This window comes from Engystomops pustulosus, chromosome 9, assembly GCF_040894005.1.
Source record: "Engystomops pustulosus chromosome 9, aEngPut4.maternal, whole genome shotgun sequence".
In the NCBI taxonomy this organism is placed as follows: domain Eukaryota; kingdom Metazoa; phylum Chordata; class Amphibia; order Anura; family Leptodactylidae; genus Engystomops; species Engystomops pustulosus.
In genome coordinates, this window is record NC_092419.1 from 30,020,486 (window position 1) to 30,037,120 (window position 16,635).

Sequence of the window (16,635 nt, forward strand, 5' to 3'; positions counted from 1 at the left end):
TTATACCCACTATAACATTGCACCCTATTACTTATTTTTACAATACACCGCCCCCAGCATCTGTAGACTGAGCCACAGTCAGCAGCTATAGTGCAAAAGTCTCCAACACCACAAATCTCATTTCTTTTCCCCTTCTTTCTAAAGCCAATGGGTCAGTGTCGAGGTGAAACCGGTACAACAAACAACAACATCATCATCTTCTTAATCCAAAGTCTGAAAACCTGAAACGTAAACGAGAGCGAAGACACAGAAAGGGGTCTCCAGATACAGAAAACAAAGAAGGGGCTTGTGGGTTTTTTTCCCTCTCCCCCTTTTAAAATAGTGAAGTCCAGCCCGCTGGACCTGTCAGAACAGAAAAGAAGCCTCATCTTTGGGATGATTTAGTAGCATCCGTCTTTCCACGAGTCGTCGTCCAGAGGATTTGTCCTTGAGGAATTGAGGGATCTGCAGTAACAAGGGATGAGATAGGAATCAAGGGTTAGTACATGAAAGACATGGGGTAGGTCGAGTACCAGTGAACTCTAACCTGTAGCAGGTTATACAACTACAACTCCCAGCATGCATCAAGAGATTTGGGAGCTGTTACCTGCATACAAGCTTCACACTATCCCAATAGTTTGTGCTGGACATCTCACCTCTTGGAAGGCTGCACCATCTTGCTTTTCGGAGCACCGTTCCCTGAAGGTGACTGAGATTTTACACCTGAGTGTTTCACAGATGGTGGAAGGTTACTGGCTCTCGACGCACCAGGAATACCTGGAGCCAGGCCAGGAGAAGACATCTTCCGGATCCCGCTGGAGCCGTTATAGCCGGATGATTTTATGGGCTGTTTGGAGTTGACGAGGGAGCTTGTGCTTAAACCTGCTTTGATGGGCTGGCGGACCCCCGCTGGATTGCTGGAGCTGTAGCGCATCTTGCTCTGTGGGACGTCTACAACAACAACAACCAAATTTAAGGAAAGTTACAGAAGATTTTAAGACGTAGCCATAGATTTTTTTTTTTTTTATAATAACTCTCATCCACAAAGCTCTGCACAGTGCAACACCTCCCTACCTCTCTTCCCTGTCTGTGGCCCAGCCCACGCTCCTTCAGTGATCAAAACATTATTATTTTCTTTAATTGGATTGTCTCAAACACAATTCCAGGACAAATTCTCTGGAATGTCCAGGACAATCAGACCCCAAATAACCAACTACCAAAGCTTCAGACGTGCCTTAAAGACCCCCATTTTTTCAGGTCGGTCAATAGTATTTTCTAATATGCATGTAACTTTCTTCACTAACCAACCCTGTGTCGACCTCCCGTCTATGTGATCCCACAAGCACCAGATACCAATATACAGTATCCTCTGCAGTCCCATCCACCTCGGACTCTAGATAAGATGGCGGCCAATGACCGGTTCATAAAGCATCTTAATTTATGACAAAATTAATTTTATAATATCTATTTATTCCCATCCCCCTATTAGAATGGCTGGGCCATTATACAAGCACTGTTCCCTCCTGTGTCACCCCTACCTCCTCAAAGACTGTAAGCTCTTGTGAGCAGAGCCTATTGTTTTATATGACTATTACTATTACTCTGTAATGTTTTATTTTATTTGTATAGGTCCCCCATGATCTGTTAAATGCTGCAGAACATGAAGGAGCAGTAGAAATAAAGATTATTATAATAGGAGAGAAATAGTTTGTGTTAAGGGGAACCTGTCAGTTCCTGAGGAATATATAAAGTAATTAGAAGACCTTGCAGGTCTAGTGTTCTGCATCATAAGTTTCTTTCATGCACAAACATGTCCTGAATGCAATGAAATCTGCATTTAAATCTATCACCCTCTATACATACTGCTTATAGGCTGCTGAATCCTGGTCAGCCGGCCGCTGGGCCCCTGGAGGTCAGACTCCAAACTGCGGCTGCTTCTTACTGCCTCCAAGGAACGGAGACTCGTTTTTGCAAGATTAGGCATGCTGTGCCTCAGGTCATCTGGAAGACAAATTAGAAAATGTAAACCTTCTTACATCTATGCATTTCAATCAGAGTTTCAAGTCCAATACATTTAAAGAGATCAACCATCAAGCAAAAGAATTCTACCTGGTGCATTTTGATCTTCTCCGGGGGCAGTGTCACTAGAAGTTGCTTTTTAAAGGGAACCCGTCATGAGGATTTAGGGCCACCACCTATAAGGCCCTCTCCCACCCCCAATAAGGGCATCCCATGCGCACATCTTAGGAATAAATAAGCCCATGCCGTTACCTTCATAACCTGGGTACTTGATCCGGTCCTGCACTTGGTTTTGCATAGATCTGCGAGGAGGCCGGAGGCGGGAAATGGAGGACCTGCTGCTTTCCCCTGCGGCGGCGGAGGGCGACTGACAGCGCGGCGAGCTGAGGGGAGACGGAGAATAGCGGTGCGCACTGCGGTACGACAGGGAACAATCGCAGTCGTCGTCATCCTCCAGGCTGTACGTGTCAAACTCCTGGTCGCTGAAGGTTCCTCTTCTGAGGGAGTTGAGGGAGGCACTGGAGCTGCGCCGGGACACCGAGGCAGAGCTGGAAGCATAGTCCTGCCTCAGACCTACAGACATTACAAGTTACTACATACCGGGAAGACCACACAACTCCTGTGGTTATGACAACATTATCATGAGGTCATCAATCTGATACTTTCACCCAACAAGCAGTTGTTGATGCATGCTCAATTCTGCCATGGACTCCGAACAACTGCTGGCAAGACGCATGCATGAGATTTCTGGGAAAACAATCCCAGCTCCAACATGAAATCTATGTTTCCAATGATGACACAGTGACCTATAGGTCTATATAGAGTGTGAGTGAGTGAAGACCTCTCATTCCCTATGGACGCGTCTTACTTTCCTCCTGAAGTCTGGCCATAACTTGGACATCAGTCAGGTCTTGGAGCTTGTATCCCATAGATATGGAGTCGTCGGATGTGCTTAATTCACTGTCCACAGAGGACTGAGAGCTGAGGGCAGAATGGATGCTCATGTAACCTGGAGGAGACACAATATACATCACGTTATCGCAGACAAGGGCAGTTCCTAATCTTCATTCTGTCTGAGCACCTCTACGATATTCAGCGCCTGCCTGCAGCAGCTGCCTCTCCTGATATATCATTTATCAGGGCGAATTAATATTTATTCATGGGTCAACGCCTTCAAGGCGAGGTGCACAATAAACCCCACAAGAATCAACACCATAAAAGACCTGAGTCAATATCTGGCAACCACTTGGGATCATCCATCACCAACCTCATGATCTGTTTCCTGCTTATGGTCATTCTTCACCCTTAAGGTCCAAATACATCCGTGACCGATCCTGACCGGACCATTATAGTAATTGCCTTCCTGACATATTTCTACAGCATCTTTATTCTAACCCCGCATAGAGACGATCCTCTGTTATTTCTACTGGAAATTTATGATGAAATTGACGAGTAGTTGTTCCGGTCATTTTTTAATCAGATTGTTGGGAGATAAAATCAAGTTGTCAGTTAATGCAGAAATATTCAGGAGGAATAACAGAGGAACCGCACAGTAATACTGATAGATGCATCGGCCTGATCATGGACAATGCAAGGTTTTTTTGTAGTAGAACAGAACTTGGTGCTGCCCCTGCATCACAGAAACAGATTTTCTTTACAGGGGTTGTCCCACAAGTCTGGGGTCTTGCTCTTGGCCCTGTTGGGGGAAGCCACAGTCCGTCACTTCCTCTGCAGCTGCCAGTGAGCAGGAAGTAAGAAAGGTTACATGGCCGCCAGTTCAACGAATACAAGGTCAGCTCTATGCTCTCCTAATTAGAGAGGATCCCACGGATTCCATCCTACTTACCTACTTGACCCTGTGCTACAGTAGCCCTAGTCTTCCTGTCAGCAGAGAATAGTCATCCAGGTCCAAAACCTTATACAGCATATAAACTGCTTTCAATCCATCAACTTCTTACTCAGCGTAGAGAAAATCAACTAAGTGCAGCATAAAGTCATTGAGGCGGGAGCTGAACCCCCAGCAGCCATGTGACGTCCCGGGTCCTGCTGGCTTCTGGTGGAGGCCGTGCAGTCATTGCTTTATGCAACCCCTTCACCTCCTAACTACCAACTTCCACATCAGGGGTTTGAAGGAGCATACGGATGTATCAGCACACTCCTCCTACCAGACATGGATGTGGTTAAGACGAAGGAGGATCGGCATTGAGTAATGACTGCACGGCCTCCTCCATCTGCCGAAAGCCGGCAAGACACAGGACGCCCTCAGTCCTGCTGCCCAGCAGTGAACCCCAAACTTTAACAGAATAAGTACTATATGGGTGACTGAAAACGCCTATATCTCCTGAACCTTAGCACCTAGAAACACAAATCTACACTATAAAATGTCAAAATATGTTTGGGGATTTCACAGAAATAGAGATATCCACCGTTAAATTTTGGAGGAAAAAAAATTATAAAAAAATAATTTGATTTTTATATTAAGTTTGTATTCCGACTGCAAATTTAAGAGTAGCATTCATACACAATATTATATACATTGTATTAAGGGAGATTCTCTTTTTAATTCAACTCCTAGATCCTAGATCGTGTTTCTTGTTGACAAGGTTCAGGAGTTGGGCTGAATTCACATGACCATATGGGGGACGCATGTTCGGCCACCAGCTTACGTCCCCCAGATGGCAATTGGCGCACGGAGTGATAAGTACGTACCTCGTATGTGCCCCTGTGTGCACGGCTGTATGCCGTGCAACTCTATGGAGGGGTCACCCCTCCTGTCCAGTGCACCGGGCTGGCATACGTTCGTGTAAATTCATCCTTATAGCTATTTGAGCATGGGCACAGTCATGACGTTTATAAACGTGCTTTCTTCACAGGTATGTGAAAATATGACGTATATAGACGTATGGCAGTCTTAAAGGGGGTTAAGCATGCATTCGTTGTGGTTGAACGTATTTACAGGTATTTACCCCCGCCCCTTTTTTTTTTTTTTTTTTTTTTTTTTACATCTGGAACATTTTGGTTTTTCTCTAACTTTTATATTTTGGAAAATATGTTGTGCTTTACAAAAGTTTACAGAAAAACAAAAGATACAAAAACATTTTACAGTCATTCTTCATAAACAATTAGGTTGTGTAGGTTAGGACACATGCCGTTCACAACATGCCGTACCTGAGCTGCCACAGGTTAGTAGTGGTTTGTTAGTGGATTTGAGGCACCCCGGTGAATTTAGTGTATTGCTACAACAGCTGGTCTCATTGTTGGCGCTATATGCACTTGGCGATGCCAGCGGGCTGCAGTACAGGCTTTTCCATCTACTCGCTACAATGACAATTTAACAGAATTAGTGCAAATCAGGAGAGATGCAAAGCTCCAGATCACATAACAGACAGCCGCTAGGAAAACATACGATGCAAGGGATTACATAGGGACAACGCTTACCTTGTGCTGCCATAACATACTGCAAAGAAAGAAGGTTTGCATAATTGTAGTTCACGTGCGAAAAAAAGTAACCCTAGACATTTCAGTCGCTTCAGCCTAGGCTAGGGGCTCGTTTAGGCACTCCAGTCAAAAAAAACCTTGCACCTCATATTAGATTATATAGTGTACCCAAAACATTTGCATAGTATGAGTGCAGACAATTCAATATTTTGTTCTCTGTTATTCACCATTAATGGGGTATTCCCACAAAGATTCTTAAATATACTTAGGATACCAAAATAACACATTCTCTAATTCACGGTTATTAACAAAAATACAGCATTTCACAGATAATACCAACCAGTCAATCAGTTCAATTTTGGTTGCCCCCGGATCAGACTGAATCTTCTGACTATGGACAGGCAGGAAAGATTCTGCTCTTGAATAGCTTCCCCTATCTGCATACTGCAGTGCTCTCTGCATCCAGCTCCCCTCCCCCTGCATTACAAGACCAGCTCAGACACAGGCACTTCCTGTCTGCCAGCAGCAGTGTGCAGAGAGCTGCTCTACAAGCTACAGAGAAGATAATATCTTTATCTAGGGGAGGGAGGCATATTGCAGAGCTGACAGTGTTGTGTGTTAAAGAGGACCTGTCACCTAAATTTTCGGCTAAAATTTTACTAAAGTAAGCAGCTCCTAGTGCTTGATCAAACGCCGCAGTGTTATAGTGATAGCGTTACCGGAAGCTGCAAAGCTGTCCGATGTATTCATGAGGGGGCGGTCCGAGGCGCTGCCTCTTCCCCGGACCGCCCCGCTAGCTCCATAGGCCGGCAGTGACTGCCGCGCGCTAGGTGGTAGTCACAGCCCCTAGCCACGCCCCAACCCCGCCCCCTCATGAATACATCAGACAGCTTTGCGAGCTGTCCGACAATTACATTCTATCCCGCCGCAGCGTTTGATAGCGTTACCGGAGGTTTCCGGTAACGCTATCACTCTAACACTGTGGCGTTTGATCGAGCACTAGGGGCTGCTTACTTTAGTAAGCAGCTCCTAGTGCCGATAAATTGGATGACAGGTCTTCTTTAAATCCATTTCCTGGATCTCATCATCTCTGATCCGTCTCATCTCTCTTTCTAGGTGTCAGATACTAGTGAATGTTCAGAAGCTAAATAAAAAAGTGTAGATAAACCCTGTACCCTGATAACCTAAGCACATTGTCAGCACACAGCATCTCATAGCACAGAGGAATCATGAAGCGTCTTCATGGGCAAACCCCTTTAATCCCATGATGTCTCAGCAGAACACAACTGGCTGATAGATAAAGTACCACATAAGCCTAGTATGGCATAATTTCCACAAAAAAAAAAAAAAACTCTGTAAACATAAAAGTGACGATCGGATCCATGCCCCGGAGTAATCCAATGATGTTCTCTGCTAAACATGATGGGGTAGATTTATAAAAAGTGTCCTAAGATTAGAACACCGGATTCACTCTGCACCTCCTATTAGTTGGCTTACTTTACGCCAGAAATTAGGACAAAATTCTGTTGGGTCAGGAGTATTTTTGGTGCATGGACCTTTTTTTGCGCGAGGCCACGCCCCTTTTATAAAGGGTTTTAGACAAAAGCTTGACAAATGTGGCAAAGACAGTTCTTTAGTGCAAACTACGACATCATTCTGTTGTAGACAGATTAATAAATCTTCCCTGATGTGTTTACAAGAGGATAGAGGAGGAAGACGGTCCTGCAGCCTGACTCAGATCAGTGCAACAGTCAAATATTTAAAGGACATCTTCCACCAGGATGAAGAATTGTAAACCAAGCACACTGACATAATTCTGCGCAGAATCTGTTCTTCTTTTAGCTTATTATGCCCTTGTTTTTAAGAAATAAAAGGTTTTAAAATTTTGAAAATGAACCCGAGGGGCTCAAGGCTCTATTGACATCTATGGAGCCTAAATCCCCTCAGGTTAATTTGCATAATTGTTTTAAACCTTTTTATTGTAAAAACAAGAAGCTACAAGAAGAGCAGATCCTGCCAGAGGGGGCTCACCCCAGTATGTCAGTGTGTTTGTTTTACAGTCCTTTATCCTGGTGGTAGATTCCCTTTAACTATAATGAATTCCTTTTCGGTCACCCACCTCAGAACAATTCTTATATAAAGTGTAACCCCTGCTTTTCTGCTAGGAAATAATGTACCAACCTTGATCCAGTTTTCCGATTAAAGTGCGGCATGCAGCTTCTGTCTCCGGGCTGTGGTGATCCAAGACTTGTCTGCACCACTTTAAGGGAGAATCTGTCTTCTGCTCGGCGCACGCTTCCAGCTTCCTTGGCGACGCGTAAAGCCTTACAATGGGAAAAATATAAAATACCACAAGTAAGTCTATAGTAAAGAGATTGTCCTCCGTAGGGAAGTGTACAGACCCTTTCAAATACTACATCAGGACCTAGACGCAAGTTATGTATAGCTAGTAAAAACCGTGTGAATCTTATGCAGATTTACATTACACAACATCTGAAGATTGCCTTAAAGGAAATTACCATCAAAATCCATCATGATAAACCAGGGGCACGTACTTATAGATCCAGGCACCGTGACTGTGGTCACCTACTTATATTTGTTATCCATGGCCTCCTTCCTTCTCAAATCAAGATTTTAAAATGATGCTAGTGAGCCTGGAAGACAATGGGAAGCCTTGCCATAGCCCCTCCATGCTATGGAGCTTTGAGAGCCGTCATACTGTGCAAGAGCACCCCCGTTCACTGTGGGAGATTACACAAGGCAGAGGGTGAAGTGCTGAGGGAGCACAGGGGAGGTCGAGTACAGTGTAACAGCCTGTGAAGCTACAACACAGAGTGCCTATGCTAATGCCCCCAGAGCACTTCGGTCTCATAAGCATAATCACAGTGCCTGGATCTATGAGTAAGTGATTTCCTTTAAAGGTACCTATAGCCATCACAAGACATGCATCTATATTGAGAAGACCTTTAAGGGGCGATACACAACCCCAAATCTAATTTTAATAGGGGCGATTAAGTTTGTATGAACATATTATATAATACACATATATACAAAATAACACATATATAAACCTGTCAGAAATAGGACTACAAAATACACTTGAATGTAGTAAACACCATCTAGGTCGGGGATGTTGATCCCTCTGTGCTGACGCAGGTTTCAGGCTTAAATATTTCACAGCGGTAAATTGCTTCTGCATTACTGGATCCTTCTGGCTGCAGTATGTAAGCAGTCAGTGCTCAGAGAAGTAACCTCTTAATGACCGAGGACCAGGATACATCCAGACGTGCAATAAGAGGCTTTCCCATATACCGTGCCTATAAGGAACCTACCAGCAGTCCTCCTCGTCTTCACTGCAAGAGTCCAACTCCAGGACCTCAACTTCATCGAGTGCAGTGTCGTCCAGTAGATCCGCTAGGTCTCCGCTGGAGCTCCCCTCGGACATCTTGCCCATGCCCTCCAGGCTGAAGAAGGAGCTGTCGTCCATGTCACAGTGATTGCCTTCCTTACTGGGCGGCTTGGAGTCCGTACACACCTTCTCGTACTGCAGGCGAGGGATGTTCTCCTTCTCAGAGCCAATCTGCTCAAGTTTACTGTGGAGGTCCGGGATGATTTCCAGGTCTCCCACCTCCGGCTGAATGTTCATGCTGTTCATGACTCCGGAGGAGTGTAGGGCGGAGAGGTGGGTATCCGGCTCATTACTTGTGCCCTGCAGGTTCTTCTTTACCCGTAGCTGCTGGTTCTGGATCTCTAGTCTTCTGACCAACTCGTGCAGTTTTCGGACTTCTTTAAGCTCGGAGCTGGTGTCGGTTTCGGTTTCCCCATCCATGATGCCTTCGCTTGCCACTCTCATGCGCTCATGCTGAATGCCAGGGGAACTTTCAGGGACCACCATTGTCAGATGGGCTCTACAAAGACAAGACACATTGGTCAAACTCAGCAAAAACTGTCATTTTTCCATTTTTGGAAAAAAAACAACAACTTTACAATATCCCGGACATTAGGTTTTCCTTTGCACCAAAATTCCCAGCCAAATCTTTTAACCCGAAAATCCAGCAGGGAACAAAATAAAATAATATATATATTACACCTACACATCTGCACGGTGTGAACAGTCTCATTGGATTTCTTACCTGCACTTCTAAACAGCATGCGTGGTGGTCTTAGTCTGCCCCTTTAAGCAGGGGCGGCTGTGCCTTTACATGGAGTACTGTGCGCACACAATGCTCTACACGTAGAACCGCATTGTACTGGAGCCACTAGAGGTCTATATGCTCTCAGAGTAAATATACCACCTCCGCCTGCACCCCCAGGACTGTTTGTATAAGGTGGGCTGGACGCGTCTCCCAGAAGTGACAGAATAAACACAGAGGATGAAATGTTTATCACTCGCCCGAAACGAGCAAAGAGATTAACCACGTGTGTACAAGGATAGACATTGCTTCCAGCACCACGTGAGGTGCACCAATACAGCAAGTCCCTTCTGTGATCACCACCATAGACATCATCTGTCGTAATATTTAGAGGGAAAATCAGTAGTAAGTCACCAAATCCACCCGATTTAATGCAGAATTTGCAACGTAAGGTCAGGAACGCCGCCCGATAGACAGGAATTCTCATTTCTATTTATTAATATATCATTTCCTATAGCTGTACATATCCTACCTAGCATCCCAGAGCATGACATAACCCGTCCTATACATGTGTCCCAAATCCCACATAAAAAGGAGGCTCGTCACACACCCCTCTTAGTACAAATCTCAGTGTGACCCTCAGATCAAACCTGAATCACACCACCTATGGGAAGTACTGTATATACGTACAAGATAGGTTCCATAGGTTTGTTCTCAATTTGAAACTGTATATTTTATAATTGTAGATCCAGACAAAATTTTTGCCACAGTGACCATTGGAGTTTCAAAATTTTTGGAACCATTGGAGTATCAATAAAGCTTCATTATAGACACCTCACAGCTGATCAGTGCAGCCTGGGGGTAAATTAAAGCACCCAGAGATGTCATCTAAGGTCCTATATCCTTTACATTTGCAAAATGTACCCCATGTATGCATCTGATCACAGGAAATCACAGCAGCCTTCATGGAAGATGGAGAGGAGTAGAAGATGTCCACGGAGGCTGCTGTGCAGGGATATAACGAGTCGGGCACCCGTGTGACATCACATGACCATGACTGTTTTTTACCCACAGGAAGTAAACTATGAAGCTTCCTATAGAATAAACAGCAAGCAGAGATCTAAAAAAAAAAAAAACAAGAGGAACCGATCCAGGGAGTATATTGGAAATTGTAAAACTTTTCATTACACAAAAAACATCATTTAGTTGCTTAAAGCAGACAACCCCTCTAACAACATACAGGTAGTGGTTAATTAGGCCACTTTCTGCTGACCGGTTCACTTTCAGCTGCAGTAACTCATTTTCGTCACCGCAGAGAGAACGGAGCTGCCAACTGGGTGACGCACCCCCATAGATATGAAATTGAGGACTTATTATACCAATAGTTTACCAATATATATAACCTGGACGAGCCCATGGATGACAGCCATCATGCCTGACGCACTTCGAGGGGTTATACCAAAACTGATTGTCACCCCCCTGTGGAATTCTGACATGCCCGATCCTTATCTTTCCATATCTTCCATTGGAGCACTGTTTATGAAGAGTAGGGGGGGATCCATACACATCAACACTTCCAAATTCAGCCACGGCAAAACATGCCGGAAATAAGGATTTTTTAAAATGGAATTCTCTGGTTATCACCGAGGAAGATGACGTGACAACCCTCACCCTCACTTCGCTCCTTGGATGTTTTTGCAGCGTGTGGAGAAGATGAGATGAAGTCTGACTATTACCCGGTCAGCAGTGCGGTGTGTAGCCTCCTCTTATCCCATTGTCACACGCCCCATCTACCTGGCATTGTGTGCGGACGCCGGGGCGTGCACCGAGCAGCCCTTGGCAATCACGGAAACTCAACGCCTTGTGCACAATATAAACAATCACTTGGGAAAAGTAAAAGTAGATCTTTCCGCTGCCCCCAACGCCTTCTTCCTCCAGACCTCTGACCAGTTTTCCCTCTTAAGAAAAAGTCTTAACTTCCTGGAGACCTGAACGGCACGACTAGAGGATTTCACACGGAAATGACAATGAGTCTAATGTGTGGTGCAAGAACATGGGGGGGGAGAGGGGGGGGGGGGGCAAGAAAACAACCCCCCCCCCTATCATCATCCCCAGTGTCTTAGGTCTTTACTGCTTTCTTTATACGTGTTCTTTTAACCCCTTCACGACTGCCATACACCTCAATATGTGATCAATGCACACAGCTCGTGCAGATAGCATGTGTAAAGAGGTCATGAGAGTTGAACACTTCCCACCTAAATTATGCTAAAAATATCAGTTACAGATGCAGAGGGTGCGTGTACTTCTATCCTGCAGCTCCTTCTCTATTCTGCCTTCAGCCGATAGGCTGGAGAGGGGGATCACTTCAAACGCCCATTTCTTCCGATCTGTGGCACCTAGAAACACAGTTCTGATGTCATATTAAAGAGAAGAATCCCCCCTTTAATTTCCATAGGATGAGAAATATCCACTGTGAAAGTTACATTCGGGAACAGAGATATGTCCATAATACACATATAATATCAAATATTTACTGCAACTTTGAGGTCTCATTCATACAGCTGTGAGCACAATAAAAAGCTTGGAGGAGAAGAGAGGGGAACTGGGCGCTCCTCACCTCTCTATTAAAGGCAGAGCAGCCACACCACAAATCTAGGCATGTCCTATATTAAGTGGCACGGCCGCCCTGCTTGGTCACGTTGCGGTGAGGCACTGTTTTTGCACCACACACCATGACCAGATCCCATAGACCTCTATGGGTGGAAGTGATGTGGCGGCGATTGCCGGGTCCCCAACAGTGGATATCCTTGGTTCCTTGGCACCTACAAAGATTACGTGAATATAAATGCGAGATCCTCCACTTTAAAATGACATCAGAACTGTGTTTCTCTGTGCCACAGTTCAGAAGATGTAGCTGTGTGAAGTGGGCCACCATCCTGACCCCTACATCTGCAGGATGTATGTGCAATTAGGACGTATATAGATGTAGGGAAGTCATGTAGGGGTCAAAGGGGTTGCTCCATGAGAGGAAGAGACCACAGGCAATAAGCGACCACAGCAAACAGCCCCATAGTTCCCCTGTAGTGACCTGTGGAGGTGGTCTGCCAAAAATAGCGCTCTCCTACAGCATGGATCCAACAGGGACCCCAAGCCCATATGCAGACATCATCTCTCCATACATGAGACTCTAAGGTGACACTTTCATAGGGTGAAAGATCACGTCCCCAGCCTCACTAGAAGGAAACCATGAGTCCAGCATTTACATAGTGACACGTGTATGTGTGTGGGTCAACAAAATCAGAAATTATTTCCTTTCGGTAAAAAACACTGCATTCGTTACGTGCAAAATTCCCAAAAATGCAGTTTTTCTACAATTACTACTATCATCAGTCACTGTAGATGCAGCCAGAGGCCAGAGTTATACATGGGGTCCCATTCACACTTGTATGTAGGGTGCAGGCAGCTGGTTACAGCCACATAGGACAGGAGATCAGGGTAAAATCCATGTTATATACAGGCTCTACAGGATAGAGGAGGGGCACAAGTGCTCTGTATATACAGTTGGCACATGGTGGGGGCGCAGTGCATCAACGGCATGTACAGGATGGAGGTATACACAGTGCATTGTATAAATAGCGTATGCATGACGGAGGTGCATGATTGCAGTGCGCTGTATACACATTATGGCCGGTACACGATGCAGCGCACTGGATATACATGGCCGGTACATGATGCAGCGCACTGTATACACATTATGGCCGGTACACGATGCAGCGCACTGGATATACATGGCCGGTACATGATGCAGCGCACTGTATACACATTATGGCCGGTACACGATGCAGTGCATACACATTGTACACACATTACGGGAGGTGCACGATTGCAGTGCGCTGTACACACATTACGGGAGGTGCACGATTGCAGTGCGCTGTACACACATTACGGGAGGTGCACGATTGCAGTGCGCTGTACACACATTACGGGAGGTGCACGATTGCAGTGCGCTGTACACACATTACGGGAGGTGCACGATTGCAGTGCGCTGTACACACATTACGGGAGGTGCACGATTGCAGTGCGCTGTACACACATTACGGGAGGTGCACGATTGCAGTGCGCTGTACACACATTACGGGAGGTGCACGATTGCAGTGCGCTGTACACACATTACGGGAGGTGCACGATTGCAGTGCGCTGTACACACATTAAGGGAGGTGCATGATGCAGTGCGCTGTACACACATTATGGCCGGTACACGATGCAGTGCACTGTATACACATTATGGAGGTACATGATGCAGTGCACTGGATATACATGGCCGGTACATGATGCAGTGCACTGGATATACATGGCCGGTACATGATGCAGTGCACTGGATACACATTATGGCCGGTACATGATGCAGTGCACTGTATATACATGGCCGGTACATGATTCAGTGCACTGGATACACATTATGGAGGTACATGATGCAGCGCACTGTATACACATTATGGCCGGTACACGATGCAGCGCACTGTATACACATTATGGCCGGTACACGATGCAGTGCACTGGATATACATGGCCGGTACACGATGCAGTGCACTGGATATACATGGCCGGTACACGATGCAGCGCACTGGATATACATGGCCGGTACACGATGCAGCGCACTGGATATACATGGCCGGTACACGATGCAGCGCACTGGATATACATGGCCGGTACACGATGCAGCGTACTGGATATACATGGCCGGTACACGATGCAGCGCACTGGATATACATGGCCGGTACACGATGCAGCTCACTGTATACACATTATGGCCGGTACATGATGCAGCGCACTGGATATACATGGCTGGTACATGATGCAGTGCACTGTATACACATTATGGCCGGTACATGATGCAGCGCACTGGATATACATGGCTGGTACATGATGCAGCGCACTGTATACACATTATGGCCGGTACATGATGCAGTGCACTGGATATACATGGCCGGTACATGATGCAGTGCACTGTATACACATTATGGCCGGTACATGATGCAGCGCACTGGATATACATGGCTGGTACATGATGCAGCGCACTGTATACACATTATGGCCGGTACATGATGCAGCGCACTGGATATACATGGCTGGTACATGATGCAGTGCGCTGGATATACATGGCTGGTACATGATGCAGTGCGCTGGATATACATGGCTGGTACATGATGCAGTGCGCTGGATATACATGGCTGGTACATGATGCAGTGCGCTGGATATACATGGCTGGTACATGATGCAGTGCGCTGGATATACATGGCTGGTACATGATGCAGTGCACTGTATACACATTATGGCCGGTACATGATGCAGCGCACTGGATATACATGGCTGGTACATGATGCAGTGCGCTGGATATACATGGCTGGTACATGATGCAGTGCGCTGGATATACATGGCTGGTACACGATGCAGTGCACTGTATACACATTATGGCCGGTACATGATGCAGTGCGCTGGATATACATGGCCGGTACACGATGCAGCGCACTGGATACATGGCTGGCTCGGTCACTGTCCCGGTATTGTGCTCTATTGGCGCCGGGTGCAGACAATGGGCAGGACGGGAGGCTCCGGGGAGAGAACCGCCGGCGACACAGAGACAAAAGCTAACGGCTCGGCCTGCGCACTCCAGCCGCATCCTCCGCTCCATCCTACCTCTCCGTGTCCCGTTCATCTCCATGCAGCTGCAGCCTCTCCCCGCGCCCCTGCACCTCCTCCGCCGCCGCCGCCACCTGTCACCGGGCGCGCTCCTTACCTCTCGGTCAGCACGGCCGCAGCATCTCTCGGGGACGCGCACTCCTCACCTCACACTCCGCGAGCGGCTGGGGGAGGGGCTACTTACAGCACGACTGGGAAGAAGAGAGGCGGGGCTAGGCGGCGGCTCCGCCATCATATCAGAGCAGAGGGCGGGAGCTGATGGAATTGTTAAGATATGTTAATGAGATGGGTGGTGCACACACTAAATCCATTGCTTCAGGGGGAGGGGCGGGGCGACTGTTATCATAAGCAAGAACAACAGGGGGCGGGTCGCGGAGGTTTGGGGTGTGTCCAGTTTCAAATCAGCAGGTGCCTGGTGAGGGGGCATCGGGTGTGGGAGGCTGCCCTCTCCTGGACTGTCAGGCTCAAATACATGCAACAATACAATGTTTTTGTCCAGTTTCTCCAATTATTTTAATTTATTTTATTCTGAATAATGCAATTCCTCAGGTTATTGCGGATGCCACAGTTGTATTTTTTACATCTATTATAATATTATATTGTATTTTTTTAAATCTCTCTAATACATTACAGGCTACATGTTTACTTTACATTTTTAGTATTGCATAACCGGTCATATTGAAGATCTATTCTCAGTATAGGCCATCAGTATTGGCTCCATGCGCATGCACCTTGTTTTTGTCCAGGCACTTTCCTTTTCTTTTTTTTGCGGATGCTCACTGACCTATTGGGGCTTATTTACTAAGGGTTGCGGATTGCATTTTCGTCAGCCTTTGCACTGTTTCCGGGATTTGCGCAGCTTTAACAGGTATTTAACAGGTGTCTGCACTGGCATTGTGTCGCACACGATCGGATTGTGGGGCAGCTGCACTGGCTTCCATACTATAGAAATCAGGGGCGGGAATCTGACTGATTCGGTCTCAGTGCGGGATTTAACTTTCAAATTGTGTCGCAAGACAATGCACCGGGAAGAAGAAGGTGAACTCCGGGGACCTGAGCGGGCAAGCGACACATGCAGGATATTGGGCGCACAATGTTAGTGAATTGCGGCACAGTGCATTATCATCGGACAATGCACTTCTGGAGAACTCCACGGACCAGGTAAGTAAATGTGCCCCATTCATTTCCATGGACTAGTGCAATCTTAGCTTTGTAGTAGTGAAAGAGGGACAAAAGATGCCACCCACACAGTATATTTGTATATATTGTGGACCCAGTATAGCAGTACCCTCTTATTTTACCCTCCATCAGCTCCCAACAGATATTAACCTTCCCCTATTCCCCCACAGCAGCTCCTCTCTCCTCT

General features: G+C 46.3%; 1 protein-coding gene across 4 annotated transcripts; it reads right to left on the minus strand.

Annotated features, from left to right (window-relative positions):
* Positions 1-306: 306 nt before the first annotated feature.
* On the minus strand, positions 307-15,506 carry LOC140076379 (SLAIN motif-containing protein-like). 4 transcript variants are annotated; one of them, XM_072122903.1, is made up of 9 exons: positions 15,367-15,506; positions 8,769-9,344; positions 7,618-7,760; positions 5,167-5,316; positions 2,867-3,007; positions 2,251-2,571; positions 1,843-1,980; positions 636-930; positions 307-444 (listed from the first exon to the last, which is right to left on the minus strand). In XM_072122903.1, exons 2-9 carry the CDS (start codon positions 9,329-9,331, stop codon positions 381-383), a joined length of 1,815 nt encoding a protein of 604 aa, XP_071979004.1. In that variant the 5' UTR covers positions 9,332-9,344; positions 15,367-15,506; the 3' UTR covers positions 307-380. The 4 variants fall into 4 exon arrangements, with proteins under 4 accessions (XP_071979004.1, XP_071979005.1, XP_071979006.1 ...); XM_072122904.1 differs by having other exon boundaries at positions 15,267-15,410; XM_072122905.1 differs by lacking the exon at positions 15,367-15,506 and adding an exon at positions 9,570-9,689.
* Between the last annotated feature and the right edge of the window lie 1,129 nt (positions 15,507-16,635).

What these genes read in the sequence shown, in the direction of transcription:
- LOC140076379 (XM_072122903.1), bottom strand. Translation starts at nt 9,331, where the DNA reads ATGGTGGTCCCTGAAAGTTCCCCTGGCATTCAGCATGAGCGCATGAGA. An exon ending in CAAGTACCCAGGTTATGAAG is followed by an intron (nt 1,981 to 2,250) that starts GTAACGGCATGG and finishes TTTGTCTTCCAG; the next exon opens with ATGACCTGAGGCACAGCATG. An exon ending in ATGGTGCAGCCTTCCAAGAG is followed by an intron (nt 445 to 635) that starts GTGAGATGTCCA and finishes TTGTTACTGCAG; the next exon opens with ATCCCTCAATTCCTCAAGGA.